This window comes from Haliotis cracherodii, unplaced genomic scaffold, assembly GCF_022045235.1.
Source record: "Haliotis cracherodii isolate W230 unplaced genomic scaffold, xgHalCrac1.p SCAF_7, whole genome shotgun sequence".
NCBI lineage: Eukaryota > Metazoa > Mollusca > Gastropoda > Lepetellida > Haliotidae > Haliotis > Haliotis cracherodii.
Window position 1 is genome coordinate 1,178,018 of NW_027266330.1, and position 17,014 is coordinate 1,195,031.

General features: G+C 46.4%; 1 protein-coding gene across 1 annotated transcript; it reads right to left on the reverse strand.

The window, feature by feature from the left end:
- Window positions 1-1,802: 1,802 nt before the first annotated feature.
- Window positions 1,803-10,101, reverse strand: LOC139447484 (vitelline envelope sperm lysin receptor-like). Its single transcript, XM_071228880.1, has 10 exons — window positions 10,095-10,101; window positions 9,576-9,618; window positions 8,908-8,950; window positions 8,295-8,479; window positions 7,456-7,610; window positions 5,622-5,770; window positions 4,562-4,640; window positions 2,891-3,044; window positions 2,206-2,248; window positions 1,803-1,912 (listed from the first exon to the last, which is right to left on the reverse strand). The coding sequence occupies exons 2-10, from the start codon at window positions 9,609-9,611 to the stop codon at window positions 1,806-1,808; spliced, it is 951 nt and encodes a 316-aa protein (XP_071084981.1). The 5' UTR covers window positions 9,612-9,618; window positions 10,095-10,101; the 3' UTR covers window positions 1,803-1,805.
- Window positions 10,102-17,014: the final 6,913 nt, after the last annotated feature.

The following is a 17,014-nucleotide window of genomic DNA, read 5'->3' on the forward strand; positions in this document are numbered from 1 at the left end:
CCCTACTGACCAGTGTCCACCTATCATCACTTGCATTTGCTTGAAACAAAATGGCGGCGCCCAGTCAAGACATCTCGTCGAGAATAAAGCTTATTGTAATAGAACGGACTTAACGTCGCGAAATGCATTAGATCACTTGAGCACATTGATTTAAAATATGCAATCGAACGAATTCGACAGGGCAGTTGCCATGTTTATGAACCAGATGTCGATATCGTTACGGAATTTCGATTGGACTATGCATAGACTCGCTAGTCCAGCCAATCTGATCTCCATAGTTCCAAGCTAGTTCGGCAAGGGTGGAAAAAAGACTTATTGTCAGTTAACACTGCCTCGGGAAGATGGCTATGAAAAGGTTACCACATTTCCTCCATTAGACGCCAGACATCCGAGTCATACGCTGTGTCCAAAAACAAATAGAAGCTGGGCCTCTAAAATGAATTAATGCTGTGGGATAGGTTGGTGATTAATAAGGACTGTTTTGTGACTAGAATTTGGGATTGGAAGTGAGTTGCCGCTGCTAGCATTACACGGAATAGATGCCGGACCCCCAATACACGCCTTGTGCGAAATTAATAGACGCCCGGGCGTGTAATAGAGGAAATACATTAACTATAGTAATGGGTGGTCCTTGACTTCTTTTGAGTAGAATATAGAGATGTCCCACATTTGATAAAAATCCACCAGTATTATTCACCAATCAGAAACCAAAGTAGGACCGGCTCACTCGATCAGTGGGCTGTGCAGGTCGGTACCTGGGACGTCACTCACTCCATCAGTGGGCTGTGCAGGTCGGTACCTGGGACGTCACTCACTCCATCAGTGGGCTGTGCAGGTCGGTACCTGGGACGTCACTCACTCCATCAGTGGGCTGTGCAGGTCGGTACCTGGGACGTCACTCACTCCATCAGTGGGCTGTGCAGGTCGGTATCTGGGACGTCACTCACTCGATCAGTGGGCTGTGCAGGTCGGCAACTGGGACGTCACTCACTCCATCAGTGGGCTGTGCAGGTCGGTACCTGGGACGTCACTCACTCCATCAGTGGGCTGTGCAGGTCGGTACCTGGGACGTCACTCACTCGATCAGTGGGCTGTGCAGGTCGGCAACTGGGACGTCACTCACTCCATCAGTGGGCTGTGCAGGTCGGTACCTGGGACGTCCCCACGGAACAGATGTCACGTGCACACGTATCCAAGACCAGCACATACACAGGTGATATCTGTCAGTAATGTTATTTGATTAACGCCGCACTCAGCAATATCCCAGCTATATGACGGCGGTCTGTAAATAATCGAATCTGGACCAGACAATCCAGTGATTGATGTCATGAACACCGGTCCACGCAAATGGGACACGATGACATGCATCAACCAAGTCAGCGAGCCTGACCACCCGATCCCGTTAGTCGCCTTTTTTCTACCCCGGATCTGCATGGGCGTTTCTGTTAGTGAATCCAAGGAGAGATCCCCACATGAAACCACTACAGTATAAACCACAACACAGTATCAACACACTGAACAATGGTAGCAACGACCGTGTGCGAGATACGCATGACGGAAAGCGCACGTAAAATCTTGAAAATGGTTTGGTAGCAGCGGTAATTATTGTGAAATAAATGTATTTATCACTATGGGGACCATTAGTTGCAGATCGAAATCTGAGCATAGCTAATGTAATGCCTCGGTTGTAGGGAGTCGAGAACTGCCAGGCCTTGCCAGAAAAAGCTGGTTTTGTTACAGTTGAGCTAACAAACAGGCTAAAGTACGTGAGTATTTATTAAAACTCCACAACCAGCTGTGTTTCTCTAGGACTGGTCCACGCGTGTCTCGCCGACCCACGACTTGTCCGGGGCAGTGTTGATAATGGCGACGGCACCTGTAGCGGCCACACTGTAGCTGTCGGAGGCTAAGCCTGAGAAGATAAAACATGTGATAGGGGATAAAACATAAAAGATGATAAAACATGCAGGAGAATATGATAGTGTAAAGTAGTCTGGCCTGAACAGCGCCCCACTCCGTCCGAGTAATGGTGGTCCAAGGTCATGCATAAACCTACATTCTTGATCTTGTCGAGTTGCTGGGACTATTTAACTGATCTATCAAAATAGGAGCTACTAGCATGGATACAACTTTACGTCGCTTTAATCATGGATTAATATTTAACCAAAACATGATGGTTTATTGCATGTGGGAGGGGTGGCCTACCTCTCTTCTGTCGTCCAGGCGGCGGGGCGGACTGGCAGGAGTCCTAGAAATACATCAGCTCAGTTAGTGCTACAGCTCACTACAGCGACTCTACTACATACAGAGACTTTACTCTAGCGCCGTTTGGGCCAGTGCTCAGGTTTGACCGGGTCTGTTAACACTGCATGCATACAGATTCTCCAGGTCTAAAGAGTGCCGTGCTGTAAATATTTTCGCCAAAATAGAACCCCTGTAATATACTATTGGTTGTACACCTACCACGAGTGAGTGACGGTTTATGCCGCTTTTAGCAATATTCCAGCAATATCACGGCGGGTGACACCAGAAATGGGCTTCACACATTGTACCCATGTCGGGAATCGAACCCGGGTTTTCGGCGTGACGAGCGAACGCTTTAATCACTAGGTTACCCGGCAGCCCCTCACCCCCCACGATATACCAGTGGCTGTACACTTATGTAGATTAACATCTAGTCTCTAAAATGAACATATCTCACAGAAACAGTATCTTAATAAAATAAAATAAAAAGGAGACAAGCGACTTCAATAATTTTCAGATACTGCAGTATAATTTAAACCTTCCCTTCAATATAGACGTGCATTGACTGTATGGGATATACTAGTATTTGTTTCAGGGTCGGTATGACAGACCGACTTGTCAGGACATACCACTGGTGTACACCTACCCCGTCACACTCCGTGCCGCACACGGTGAAGTTGCACTCAAACTTGAGGATGGGGTCCACGTTGATGGTGAAGGCCTGGAAGTAGGGGCTGCGGGTCCTCTTGCTCGTGGTCCTGAAGCCGACAGTCTTGGGGAACACGATCCCGTCTCCGCACCTGAACACCGTGGGGTACACACTTGAATAAGTCGGGGGATATTTTTTAAAGCAGGTGTAACATTTCATAATACGGGCTGTCGGATTTAAGGTGGTGAGATGGCGTCGAGTGCTATGATTGGTCCGCGCTCGTACAATAACAAACGCACACGGGGATATTTACCAATCAGAGCACTCGACGCCATTGAGCGCGGAGATTTGTTTACTTCCGTCACCCACAGCCGCGACGGAGCTAATATTTCGATAAAATCACCCGATATAGGTAATAAATTGTAAAAAATAAAGGTTTGTGGCATGCAGGTCGTATGTGGAGGGAGGTGGGGAGGTATTGTGAACATGACATGCACACATTTCCATTTAATTTAAACGATACAGCCGATTTCAACTTCGGCCAAGATGGCGAGTGACGTACCTTGTCTATTTATATATATATATATATATATATGGGTCCAGTGTTACAGTAATATCACTCTCCTGCTTCAGAGGCCTGTGATTGCGAACTATGTATAAAATATGGAACTTCGTGGAAACATCGTGCTAAGTTACGACCTGTGACAAAGACTTCTCCTGCATATATTTTCTTCCACGAGTTGTGATGCCACGCATCCCATTACACTTCTGGCAGTGTCGGTTGTGACTCAACCCCAAAAAGGACGAGAATCTGTACTTTACTAAGAAAGTGTTTGGACCAGACACCTTGAACATCGACCCACGCAATTGGGATATGATGACATGCATCAACCAAGTCGCCTTCTACGACAAGAATTGGTTGCTGAAGACCGATTCTACCCCGGATCCTCGCGGGTCTAATGTTATAGAGAATAGCGGGTTGGCCACTGAAGCTTGACATTGTGCATGAGATGCTGGATACTGCAGGCGGACCACGCACGTGACGTATCACAATAGCTGGCAGGCAGACCACGCACGTGACGTATCACAATAGCTGGCAGGCAGACCACGCACGTGACGTATCACAATAGCTGGCAGGCAGACCACGCACGTGACGTATCCCGATAGCTGGCAGGGGAACCATACACGTGACGTATCACGATAGCTGGCAGGCGAACCACAAACGTGACGTATCACGATAGCTGGCAGGCGGACCACAAACGTGACGTATCACGATAGCTGGCAGTCTGACAGTACGCTCTGTGAGTCGGGACTTGACCCTCGGGACCGCAACTCGGGGGGCTGGCGGAGGAAGGTTTCGAGATGCCGCCCAGCCATTGCTGTACTATACTTATGTGGGTATATATCAAGAGACCCGAACAGAACAGCCTGGTTCTCTGGGTATGCTGCGCTGGCGCTACACTGAGCCAGGCTGTTAATGACCTTGTTGTGGACTTACTGGTCGACTCCTGTGAGGGAAGGACAGACACCCCAAACCCACATGGCCCGGGATACATGACCCGGGATACATGACCCGGGATACATGACCCGGGATGCATGGCTGGACTTGTTCAGTTGGTCCAGGAATAGTGACAAGCCGAGTTAGTGTACAAGTGCTGCAATATTTACCCGGCTCTGAGGATGGAGTAGCGCGCCTTAGAGCTGTCGATGGCGTCACAGGAGACTGGTCGTATACCGGGCTCCGTCCCTAGGTCAACATCAGTTGAGTTGGAGAGCGAACATCAGGGTTATACAGGAACTGGAGGGTTGGTTTGCGGGACGCATTGAGCATGATTCCAAGTGAACAAGTGATTAATATTGAGAGTTACAAGTCCATGGTTCACACAAACTTGACTAAACCAATCAAGACATTTAAGCCTGATTTCAGAGTTATTAGGAAATTCGTAATTTATTTCATTGTCAGAATGTAATTACGCCATTAAAGTATTCAAATCTAAACAGAAAATAGTTTTCATGGTTGCATGGTTATAGCCACATTCAAACGGAAGGCCTCTTCAAGCCCATGACAAATATGTCATGACCTATATGTCCGTGTGACAGGGTAGATTACCTCAATCCTACTTCTGTCACCCTGGTACAGGTGGTGTAGTGTAGGTTCTGTCACCCTGGTACAGGTGGTGTAGTGTAGGTTCTGTCACCCTGGTACAGGTGGTGTAGTGTAGGTTCTGTCACCCTGGTACAGGTGGTGTAGTGTAGGTTCTGTCACCCTGGTACAGGTGGTGTAGTGTAGGTTCTGTCACCCTGGTACAGGTGGTGTAGTGTAGGTTCTGTCACCCTGGTACAGGTGGTGTAGTGTAGGTTCTGTCACCCTGGTACAGGTGGTGTAGGGTAGGTTCTGTCACCCTGGTACAGGTGGTGTAGTGTAGGTTCTGTCACCCTGGTACAGGTGGTATAGTGTAGGTTCTGTCACCCTGGTACAGGTGGTGTAGTGTAGGTTCTGTCACCCTGGTACAGGTGGTGTAGTGTAGGTTCTGTCACCCTGGTACAGGTGGTGTAGTGTAGGTTCTGTCACCCTGGTACAGGTGGTGTAGTGTAGGTTCTGTCACCCTGGTACAGGTGGTGTAGTGTAGGTTCTGTCACCCTGGTACAGGTGGTGTAGTGTAGGTTCTGTCACCCTGGTAAAGGTGGTGTAGGTACCTGTGTGAGGAACTAGCTGATGTGACGATACCTGTATTGACGGCCTTGAGCTGCACCGTCCTGCCCAGGTCCACGCTCCTGCCGTTGAGGTTGTGGCCGAGGACGTCCACCATCTTGAGGATGATGGTGGAGCTTGTGTCGCCTCCCACGTAGCTGTGGATCGCATTGGCTGCTAGGAGTCTGAAGGTCAAGGTCACAGTCAAGCTCAGTGGATGGCGGCAAGGTATTTGAGACAGCCAAGCCACAGGAAAACTGAACTTAAATCTGAGACGAGATAGAATGTGGACTTGTGAGGCGTTTGACCTGAAATTGGTTTGGTTTTACGCCGCTTTTAGCAATATTCCATCAATATCACGGCGGGGGACACCTGCAATGGGCTTCACACATTGCTCCCATGTGGAGAAGCGAACCCGGGTCTTCGGCGTGACGAGCGAATGCTTTCACCACTAGGCTACCCCACCGCCCCTTGACCTGATACTAAGAACTAGGTCCATATACTCAGCCATGCATTAAGTGACCAGAAACAATATCGATAGATAATGAACGATCATATATATTTACTCTTAAAGCGAGGTAAAATGGGGTTTAACGTCGCGTTCAAGGTTACTGCGCTGAGACAGCGTATGTGCATGTGTGTGTGTGCGTGCGCGTGCGTGCGAGTGTGCGTGCGTGCGTGCGTGCGTGCGTGCGTGCGTGTCCGGACTAATGCCGATTTTACAGTGCTAGGCCAATGAGATACCTTGCAACAGTTTAATATTGATGCCAAACTCGGACACAGTACCCCGACTCCGAGTCGGCCAGTCCTCTTTTAATCCCCTAAATGCCGGGCGCTAGGCAGTGTAACAAGTACCATCTGTTAACGTGTTTTGGTATGACGCGGCCGGGGATCGAACTCCCGACCTTGCGCTCTTCAAGCAAACCCTGTATCCACTAGACCACGGAGACGGTCAATTTACTCTTGAAGGTGTGAGCGAGTGGGTTGTGTGGGGCCGCTTTGAACAATATTACAGTTATATCCCGGCGTGTCAGCTCAGTGTGGAAGGACAGTGCTAAGTGAAGCAGGTCTCGGACGTTTACCACATTGGTGAAACCCTGGAGCACGGGTATGGTGCTGACAACCCTAAAACAATCGGGGCGAACCGGGATTCCATCCCACAATCATAGGTTTCTGGCGTGACTAAGGAACGCAACTCTGCACAGCGAATTGCGGAGCCTAAGGCGACTGGGCCACCCGTGCACCTCTAATCTCTCAAGAAACTGAACGGACCAACAGGAACTATTGCTGAAAGTATTACTGACGACTGATCTTGCTGAAAGTAGTACGACTGACCTTGCTGAAACTATTACGACTGACCTTGCTGAAACTATTACGACTGACCTTGCTGAAACTATTACGTCTGATCTTGCTGAAAGTATTACGACTGATCCTGCTGAAAGTATTACGACTGACCTTGCTGAAAGTATTACGACTGACCTTGCTGAAACTATTACGACTGACCTTGCTGAAACTATTACTGACGACTGATCTTGCTGAAAGTATTACGTCTGATCCTGCTGAAAGTATTACGACTGATCCTGCTGAAAGTATTACGACTGATCCTGCTGAAAGTATTACGACTGATCTTGCTGAAAGTATTACGACTGATCTTGCTGAAAGTATTTCGAGCGCTCTGTAAATAATCGAGTCTGGACCAGACAATCCAGTGATTGATATGATCATCGATCCACGTTATTGGGATACGATGACATGCGTCAACCAAGTCAGCGTGCCTGACCACTCGATCTGGTTAGTCGCCTCTTACGACAAGCATAATCGACTTTCACGACAAGCATGGTTTGCTGAAGACCCAGAAAGTATTACTCACGACTGGGTGATCTTCCTGATCTTGCTGATGTCCTCCCCTGAAGGGCTGAATGTGCACGTGACAATGTACTCTTCCAGCCCATGGTGCACCTGGCTTCCGAACTGCCCGTAAGTCACCACCACCCTGGCGGAGAAGATTCGCGTGTGCTGCCTTTTCTGGGTGACAGATAGATCGCAGCTGTTACAAACGTGGCCCGCGACTACAGAGTGAGTGAGTTTAGAGTCACCGAGCAATATTTCAGTTACCAGTATATCAAGGCGTGTCTGCTCGTGGGAGGACAGCCAGAAGTAATGCAGGTGTTTGACGTTTACCATTTCGGTGAAACCCACAAAAATAGTATGGTGCTGACAAATCAAGACATAAACTAGGTGAACCGGGATTCGAACCGACGATCACACGTTTTTGGCACGCCCAAGGAACACAACTCTGCACGTTAGACGACTGCTTAAAACTCTAGAGAGGTAGAAGTTGGTGGGTGATGTAAAGTACGCAGAAGACGCGGGGGGGGGGGGGGGGGGGGGGGGGACTCACAGGGGTTTGACCCTCCTGTGGGGTAGAAGAGGGGTACTCACATTGAAGACGCAGGGGTGTGACCCTCCTGTGGGGTAGGAGAGGGGAGACTCACATTGAAGACGCAGTGGTGTGACCCTCCTGTGGGGTAGGAGAGGGGGGACTCACATTTAAGACGCAGGGGTGTGATCCTCCTGTAGGGTAGGAGAAGGGGAGGACTCACATTAAAGACGCAGGGGTGTGATCCTCCTGTGGGGTAGGAGAGGGGGGACTCACATTGAAGACGCAGGGGTGTGACCCTCCTGTGGGGTAGGAGAGGGGGGACTCACATTAAAGACGCAGGGGTGTGATCCTCCTGTGGGGTAGGAGAAGGGGAGGACGTGGCTGACTCCGTCCTGTGTGGTGAAGTCGACCTTCTTGTTGCCGGCACACACGGCTCTGGCCTGGACGCTGAGGTCGGATATGATGTTGATGACGCCGTCACCGACATCGGTGGAGCCGCAGTCGGGGGTCACTGGGGAAACAGTTGGTTTAATGCTACAGGGCTTCAGTTACATCACAGCCTGGCAGCGTGAGGTCGGAGTAAAGAGATGAAGTGGGCATGGTGCTGAAAACTTCAAAACATCAGGCCTTACGATGATCGGATCCTAGGACCACTTGGCGATGCCTTACGTCGCCAAAGGCCAAGCACCAATGCCAGCAGAAATATTAAACAGATTTCAGTTTACATAAATGTTTGGCTTTAACTACTAAATTACAGAAATTAAAAAAAAGTGACCTGTAAGAAGATGTTTTCAGGAGCGGAACTGGGTTTTTTTTCAGGACCACCTTTTAAACCTTTTGGCTTCAGACATCTTGGCGGTCGATTTACCTACAGAGTCTTAAAGTGGTATACTGTTAGCAGACGCAGACACCGACACCGACACCCCTACCGCTACCTACCCTCCATAATGTAGCCTGGGGGTATTGCCGCCCGCGCAGTCGCCTACAGGAAAAAAAGATGTAAAAATATCACCTTGTATGTAACGGCCACTGCACATGTGTGTTTCTACATCGCAATATATCAAGGTAGTGCTTTACGTGTTAGATGGAGGGCATGATATAATATCCAACTTTAGTTATAAAATAGCGATATGTAAATAAAGTCTAATTCAAACAAATAACGGGATCGGGAGGTCAGGCTGCTGACTTGGTTGATGCATGTCATCAATCCCAATTGCATGGATCGATGCTCATGATGTCAATCACTGGATTGTTTAGACCAGACTCGATTACTTAGACCGCCGTCTTAAAAAAACAACCAAACAAACGAACGACTGATATTATGATCAACGTTTAACATCACCGGGGTACGATAAAATCACCCGCCCTTTTTCTTCTGCTCAAACGACAAGCAAAGGTTACTTGGCCCATTCTGTAAAGATCGGTCTGACGAAATGTATAAAGAGAAACTATTTTTGTTTTGTTTATTTCATCTTTTTACATCACGCTATAATCACTTCTATCCGCTAGGAGTTGTCATCTATTTTCACAATAACTGACATGTTTGGCTGGAGATCAGACGTCGGTCTACACACAACAGGAGATGGGTACAAGATGGCGCCACTCACCGCGAGAAAGATGATCTCCAAGTAGACCGCCGTCATGGTGATGCTGCAACACAATACCTGGTGACACTGTTGCCTTCAACGATAAATAGCAGTCATACATTGACATTTTACATATACACAGTGGTTTCATATTTTGAATTTACGAAACCTAAGCAAGATCGATGAGCGAGTGTTTCTAGACGTGTTCAGCAATTTCCAGGCATTTACGTCGACACACCAAGAGTTGGGAATCAAACCAGGCTCCTCGGGATGACGCGCGAACGCTTTGACCACAAGGCCACCTCACAGTAACTACTAAATGTCCTTGACATTCTTTGATAACAGTTCAACAAGTTCTCAACGCGAAAAATATGTAAACCTTTTCAATCCCCCCCCACAAAAAAACAACCCCCCCCCCCCCAAAAAAAAAAACAAACAAACAAAAAACAAACAACAACTACAACAAAATGGAATCCGCTAGATATATTTCTCACTGTGTAGAAAATTGGAGAGAAAATGTCAACAACAGTACAACCTCACCTTTCCGTCTGTGGGCAGCAAAGAGCGACACTGAAGCACGTGATTCATCAACCAGCACGTGCATGACGTCACACGCACTGTTGCATTGTGGCGCTGTGCTCTCGGTACCTGGGAAATATATACAGTAAACAACGATATAACGAACTTACTTTTTTGTCCCGACTATTTGCTGTAGTTATACTGTATATATGCTTATAACGAACTACGGTTATAACGAACTAAAATTAGTGGTCCCTGTGAGTTTGTTATAACCGTACTTTACTGTACGTCATTCCAGAGGCGGAGAAACGATAGAACGTATGGATAGAACCATCCATCAGTAGCGTTTCAAACTTCCCATGGTATTGAAATAAACAATATGTTTTAATTAAGCATTACTTGGAACCGGGTGGGCATCGCGAGACAAGGCAGGTAGCCACTACACATAACACACAAGACCGCCTCCGTGGTCTACTGGACAGAGCATTTACCTAGAGTCCGGAAAGTGGGGGCTTCGATCCCCGGCCGCGTCATTTCAGGATGGTACTTGTTGTTACCCTGCCTGGCGTTCTACATAAAAGGGCTAACACATGGACTGGACGTCTCGAAGTCAGTATGCTGTGTTTGAGTGAGGCGAAATCTATGTTGACCACCGGCAAGGTATCTCGGTGTGCTAGCACTATAAACCCAGCATACGCCTAGTACAGGCAGCCATACAAACACATGCATGCTCCGTGCAGAGAATAGATCTTCAGCAACCCTTACTTGTCGTAAAAGGAGACTAACGGGATCAGATGGCCAGGCCAGTCACGCTGACTTGGTTGATGCATGTCATCATATCCCAATTGTGTAGGGGCGGTCGGTGCGGCCTAATGGTTAAAGCGTTCGCTCGTCACGCCGAAGATCCGGGTTCGATTCCCGACATGGGTACAATGTGTGAAGCCCATTGCTGGTGTCCCCCGCCGTGATATTGCTTGAATATTGCTAAAAGCGGCGTAAAACCATACTCACTCACTCACTCCCAATTGTGTAGATCGATGCTCATGACGCCAATCACTGGATTGTCAGATCCAAACTCGATAATTTACAGACCGCCGTCATAAAACCGGAATATTGCTGCGTGTGTGAGGCGATAAACAACAAACAAACAAACACACGTGTCTATGTAAGTGCAATGATCTTGAACGAGACGTTAAAGCCCATTTCACCTCGCCTTGAGAAAAGACTTAAATTGAGGAGTTATCTGCGCGTTACCTGTCCTTGGTCATGCCATCAGCCACTGGTTACAGGTGCGTTACCTGTTCTTGGTCATGCTATCAGCCACTGGTTACAGGCGCGTTACCTGTTCTTGGTCATGCTATCATCACTGGTGTCTTCCTTTCCAGGCCTACCGAGTAACATCCATCATCACTGATGTCTACCTTTCCAGGCCTACCGAGTAACATCCATCATTACTGGTGTCTACCTTTCCAGGCCTACCGAGTTATATCCATCATTACTGGTGTCTTCCTTTCCAGACCTACCGAGTAACATCCATCATCACTGATGTCTACCTTTCCAGGCCTACCGAGTTATATCCATCATTACTGGTGTCTACCTTTCCAGGCCTACCGAGTAACATCCATCATCACTGATGTCTACCTTTCCAGGCCTACCGAGTAACATCCATCATTACTGGTGTCTACCTTTCCAGGCCTACCGAGTAACATCCATCATCACTCGTGTCTACCTTTCCAGGCCTACCGAGTTATATCCATCATTACTGGTGTCTATCTGTCCAGGCCTACCGAGTAACATCCATCATCACTGGTGTCTTCCTTTCCAGGCCTACCGAGTTACATCCATCATCACTGATGTCTACCTTTCCAGGCCTACCGAGTTATATCCATCTACACTGGTGTCTACCTTTCCAGGCCTACCGAGTAACATCCATCATCACTAGTGTCTACCTTTCCAGGCCTACCGAGTAACATCCATCATCACTAGTGTCTACCTTTCCAGGCCTACCGAGTAACATCCATCATCACTGGTGTCTACCTTTCCAGGCCTACCGAGTTATATCCATCGTTACTGGTGTCTACCTTTCCAGGCCTGCCGAGTTACATCCATCATCACTGGTGTCTACCTTTCCAGGCCTACCGAGTTATATCCATCTACACTGGTGTCTACCTTTCCAGGCCTACCGAGTAACATCCATCATCACTAGTGTCTACCTTTCCAGGCCTACCGAGTAACATCCATCATCACTAGTGTCTACCTTTCCAGGCCTACCGAGTTATATCCATCGTTACTGGTGTCTACCTTTCCAGGCCTGCCGAGTTACATCCATCATCACTGGTGTCTACCTTTCCAGGCCTACCGAGTTATATCCATCTACACTGGTGTCTACCTTTCCAGGCCTACCGAGTAACATCCATCATCACTAGTGTCTACCTTTCCAGGCCTACCGAGTAACATCCATCATCACTAGTGTCTACCTTTCCAGGCCTACCGAGTAACATCCATCATCACTGGTGTCTACCTTTCCAGGCCTACTGAGTTATATCCATCTACACTGGTGTCTTCCTTTCCAGGCCTACCGAGTAACATCCATCATCACTGGTGTCTACCTTTCCAGGCCTACCGAGTAACATCCATCATCACTGGTGGAAAGTCGTCACGACTCCGAAAAGTTCCTGTTGTCCTCTGTTTCCTCAGCTGTTAACTTCACGGCGTTATTTCGCGTGTGTTTTGAAATCTAAATATCGGATATTTACTCTAGAAGTTACGTACAAACATGGCATGTTAGTGATCAAGGGTATCTGCGATTTATCAAACATAAATGATTATTCCAAAACGTCGGCGTTATCCCTAGAATAGTTTAATATGTTTTAGAAAATACGCAAACACGAACGCCGCAGTGCACTTTCCGCCATATTCGATTGTTACAAAATCAGGTTTCACGCATGCCGGTCATGAGACGCCCATGACGTCACGTATATTTCAGTCTCAGTTATGATACACATATCCCTGAATTCCTCCTACATTTTCGACCAAATGATCTTTGTCGCTAATAAACACTGTCTAGATGAGATCAAGTGAGACGGATAAGGTGTGAAAACGAACGCTGTTCTCGGGAAACTCTACTTGTTTGAAATCTAAACAAATCTACATTAAGAGTTTACACTGTGCAGCATTCTCTCCTTTTTTGTCTATTGGTAGCATACATTGTGTCTCATTTCTTACAAATAAACATGGAAAGAGTATCATAGCATTGGGGAATTAAAACTAGATACATGACAAGGATTTTGTAAATTCAACAGAAATTGTAAAAGTTTCCGCCGTGCGTGACACCATGACTGACGCAATGTCACGCACAACCACGACGGTAGCTATCTGCATTTCTGACAAATTCTCTTGGTTACATTCGAAAACATAAAATACCAATACGCAGATTTTCAGAGTATTTCTGATTACTTTCATTCCACATGTATGTGTATTCCCTGAAGCAAGCAAAGTAATTCTCTGAAAGTCTCCCGTACGTCTGTCAGTGAACACGCCATTTTGTAAAAGTTGGCCATCGGCAGTGATGTCGAAACGGATACTTATCAATGTTCATTATTATATCATACACAGATCTAGACAACAAAACGTGCGAACCTTTGATGATCTCCTGTGTGTTCCGACATTATTTACAGAGGAAATTAACAAATTTAGTGTCGTACAGCCTATTTCATCCTCTTCTTGCAGCATGGTAGTATTACCTTTCTAATGTAATGTTCAGTACTATGATTAATATAAACAGGTAAATGAATAGCCATTTTATAACTTAAACTGAATGTATTATTTTAACAAAATGCATGATGCATTTGCACACATTTGTATGTGGATTTTTTAAAACAAATAAGGTTTTCATTGACAGAACATTAATGTCAAACGTTTCACCAGGTGCGCGTTTAGTCACAGACGACTTACCAAGTACTCCTGTCGTTGTGTAATATAATCAACTGTTTCACCCTTTTCACCTTAGTGTCTCAAATGTTTCAATGATTGTAATAATCCAGGCCTCGTTACAGTAAGCGATCCTAGCGCTAAGACTTTAATATAGACTTACGACTGTCATGGCGCTAAGATCGCTCTGTGGAACGGGGCCCTGTCAAGTCTCATAATTCAAAGCCTATTGTGATAAATATTTAAAAAATATATAAAATCTATTCTTATTGTCAGTGATTGGAAACAGTCTGATAGTCAGTGCGGATGTCCAAATCTATCTACTGGCTGATTGTAGTCTACTGGAATTGTTTCATAAACGTATGTTCCCTCCAGACATGACAGCAATGAAACAACTTTCTTTGGTTTGGTGGACAACCTTTGATTTCCCCATTCATACATGTTTTCGTATAAATTTGTAAAACTATGCAGATAATATATTTTGTTCGACTAATTAGTGTGTTCTCTCCATCCTGGATAGTGGTTATTATGTAAATTATATTAAAAATTATAATTATCAATTTACCATGTGAACAAACACAACGCGTTACTATTGTTTGAATCACACATAAAATGACCAGTTCTACACCAGCGCAGAATCAGCGTTAATCGATGGACAAGCACTCTACAGAGGAGAGATGTGATGATTGAGCGCCAGCTGCAATAGCGGCAGCTGTTGATACGTAGGGCATGTTTGTATTTCCGGTATATGCAGGAGGAATCTAAAAGTCAAAGGCCAAAGTTACTGTGACACACAAACAACAAACAGAATCAGTGTTAAACTTTCACTGCCGCGAATGAAATGTTATCAAACGGAAAGAAAATTGCTTCAGGGGCTGGTCACGATCAGCAGTTGCTTGGTTACCTTTCTCCGATCATGTCAACACACCCTCTCCTGGTTCACATTCAAGTGTTCATTCACTAGGTTGCCAATGAAACAATTCCATGTCACAATAACTTTTGCCTCTGAGTAAAACACCACTTCGGGTAGTGCTTAACATTGTAGGTAAGGTCGGTTGAAATAAACAGACGTTGACTTTCATCTTCAGTGTATATGGCCGCCCCCGTGGACTATTGGATAGAGCGTCTGCCCGGGTAGCGGATTGTCCGGGGTTCGATCCCCAAGAATATCATACCAAAATACGTTACATGATGGTACTTGTTGTAACCCTGCTTGGCGCTCGGCATTAAGGGGATAAAATAGGTCGGCTCGGAGTCAGTACACTGTATGTCTGAGTAGGGGTATTCATGTTAAACTGCGGCATTGCATCTCAGTGGGCTAGCACTATGAAATCGGAATTGGTCCTGACGAGTACAAGCAGCCACATACGCACCCACGCACACACGCACGGCGCTATATTAGTGCAATAATCTTGGACGCGACGTTAAATCCCAGTTCACCTCACCTTTATGACTTCTAGGGGCTCTCAAGAAATGGCAATGTAGCCGTGAATGGGGCTTGTTCTGTTTTTGCAATGTTTGAGAGAGTTGTAAGTTTTCAATCTCCCGAACAGTTTTGTCCTATGCTCATAGCTCTTCACACGGCAAATGTACACATTTAATCAATTAGTATCTAATATTCTAAGATGCTTCCTTAAAAGATCAAAGGCGCCGACTGTACTTTATTCTGCGATAAAACACACTTTTTGAGTTACGTCATAATGGACTAGCCTCATAGAGCTGTCCTCATTATCTCCCCCGTGATCTAACGCATCCTTGGTAACATCGTTCTTTCATTGCTGTCAAACAAGATGGCGCATCCACATCATTTATCGGTGAAAGATCTTCTTTAAACTTGTCGAATATTTGAATATTTCTATCTGGGAAGATATATTGCAAGATTATATATCTATTTCTCTTGCCATTGCGTCAGTGCAACAGCGGCCACAGAATTGTCCGAGGAGGGCGTTCTAGCCTTACAAATATGTATGTCTCTCAGGACAAAGGAATGAGCAATCCTTGAATAGTTTGATAACCACATGTACACCTGTTGGTCAGCGTACGGCATAAAACAATATACTGCAGTGAAACAAAAAGGCCGCTGTTGCTTTCCCTCCGCCTTGGTCGTCGCACGTCGACGCCATATCACGTCGGTGTACGGGTCACGCACGGTAGATGTTGCGCAGCATGGGTCACGGTAGATGATGCGCAGCACGGGTCACGGTAGATGATGCGCAGCACGGGTCACGGTAGATGATGTGCAGCACGGGTCACGGTAGATGATGCGCAGCACGGGTGACGGTAGATAATGCGCAGCAAACTCGGTCAGGGCACTATTTCATTGCTTGATTGATTCATCATTCGATGTTTTACAGGTGTTCGGGCAATAGGCCCATGTACTCCTTGCCCATAATAACGGTTTATTTAGTGAGTGAGTGAGTTGGGTTTAACGCCGCTTTTAACAGTATTCCCGTTATATCGCGGCTTGACAAACCTAGAAACATAATTTGGGGAACCGGGATTCGAACCCACAATCATACTATTAGGTTTCTGGCGTGCCGAAGGGACGCAACTATGCACAGCGAATTGCGGCGCTTTAGAAGACTGGGCCACCCGTGTCCCCGGTTTGCTAAGTGCCTTTGTATAAAGCAGTAAAACTGCCACACGCTTTAATATAAGCAAGAATGACATTCCTAACTTGATGGCGAACGATATTCCTAGAAAATGTAAGAGAATCCACCATTGCCTTACGCTGACTGACATACTTTTGGCAATGCAGTAAATAATGAGCGACAATGTCAAGCTGATAACACACTGTACAATGTGCAGAATTTTTTTTATTAATAACAAGACCACAATGCCCAAGACGAAGTGTGGTTAAGAGAACCTCCTCTCCCCGATTGTTTCTAGATATTTGTAATTTTGTAATAAAAGGCACGATGTCATAGAGATGACGTCCTTTTAAGGATGATGCCCATCTCTGCTGCCATTTTGTGTTAGCATGGGTCATACTGCATAACTCTGCAGGAGAA

Coding starts and splice junctions, on each gene's coding strand:
- LOC139447484 (XM_071228880.1), bottom strand. CDS start 9,611: ATGACGGCGGTCTACTTGGAGATCATCTTTCTCGCG. Junction 5,771..7,455: donor ATCAGGAAGATCACCCAGTC/GTGAGTAATACT, acceptor CTTGACCTTCAG/ACTCCTAGCAGCCAATGCGA. Junction 1,913..2,205: donor GCCTGGACGACAGAAGAGAG/GTAGGCCACCCC, acceptor TTATCTTCTCAG/GCTTAGCCTCCGACAGCTAC.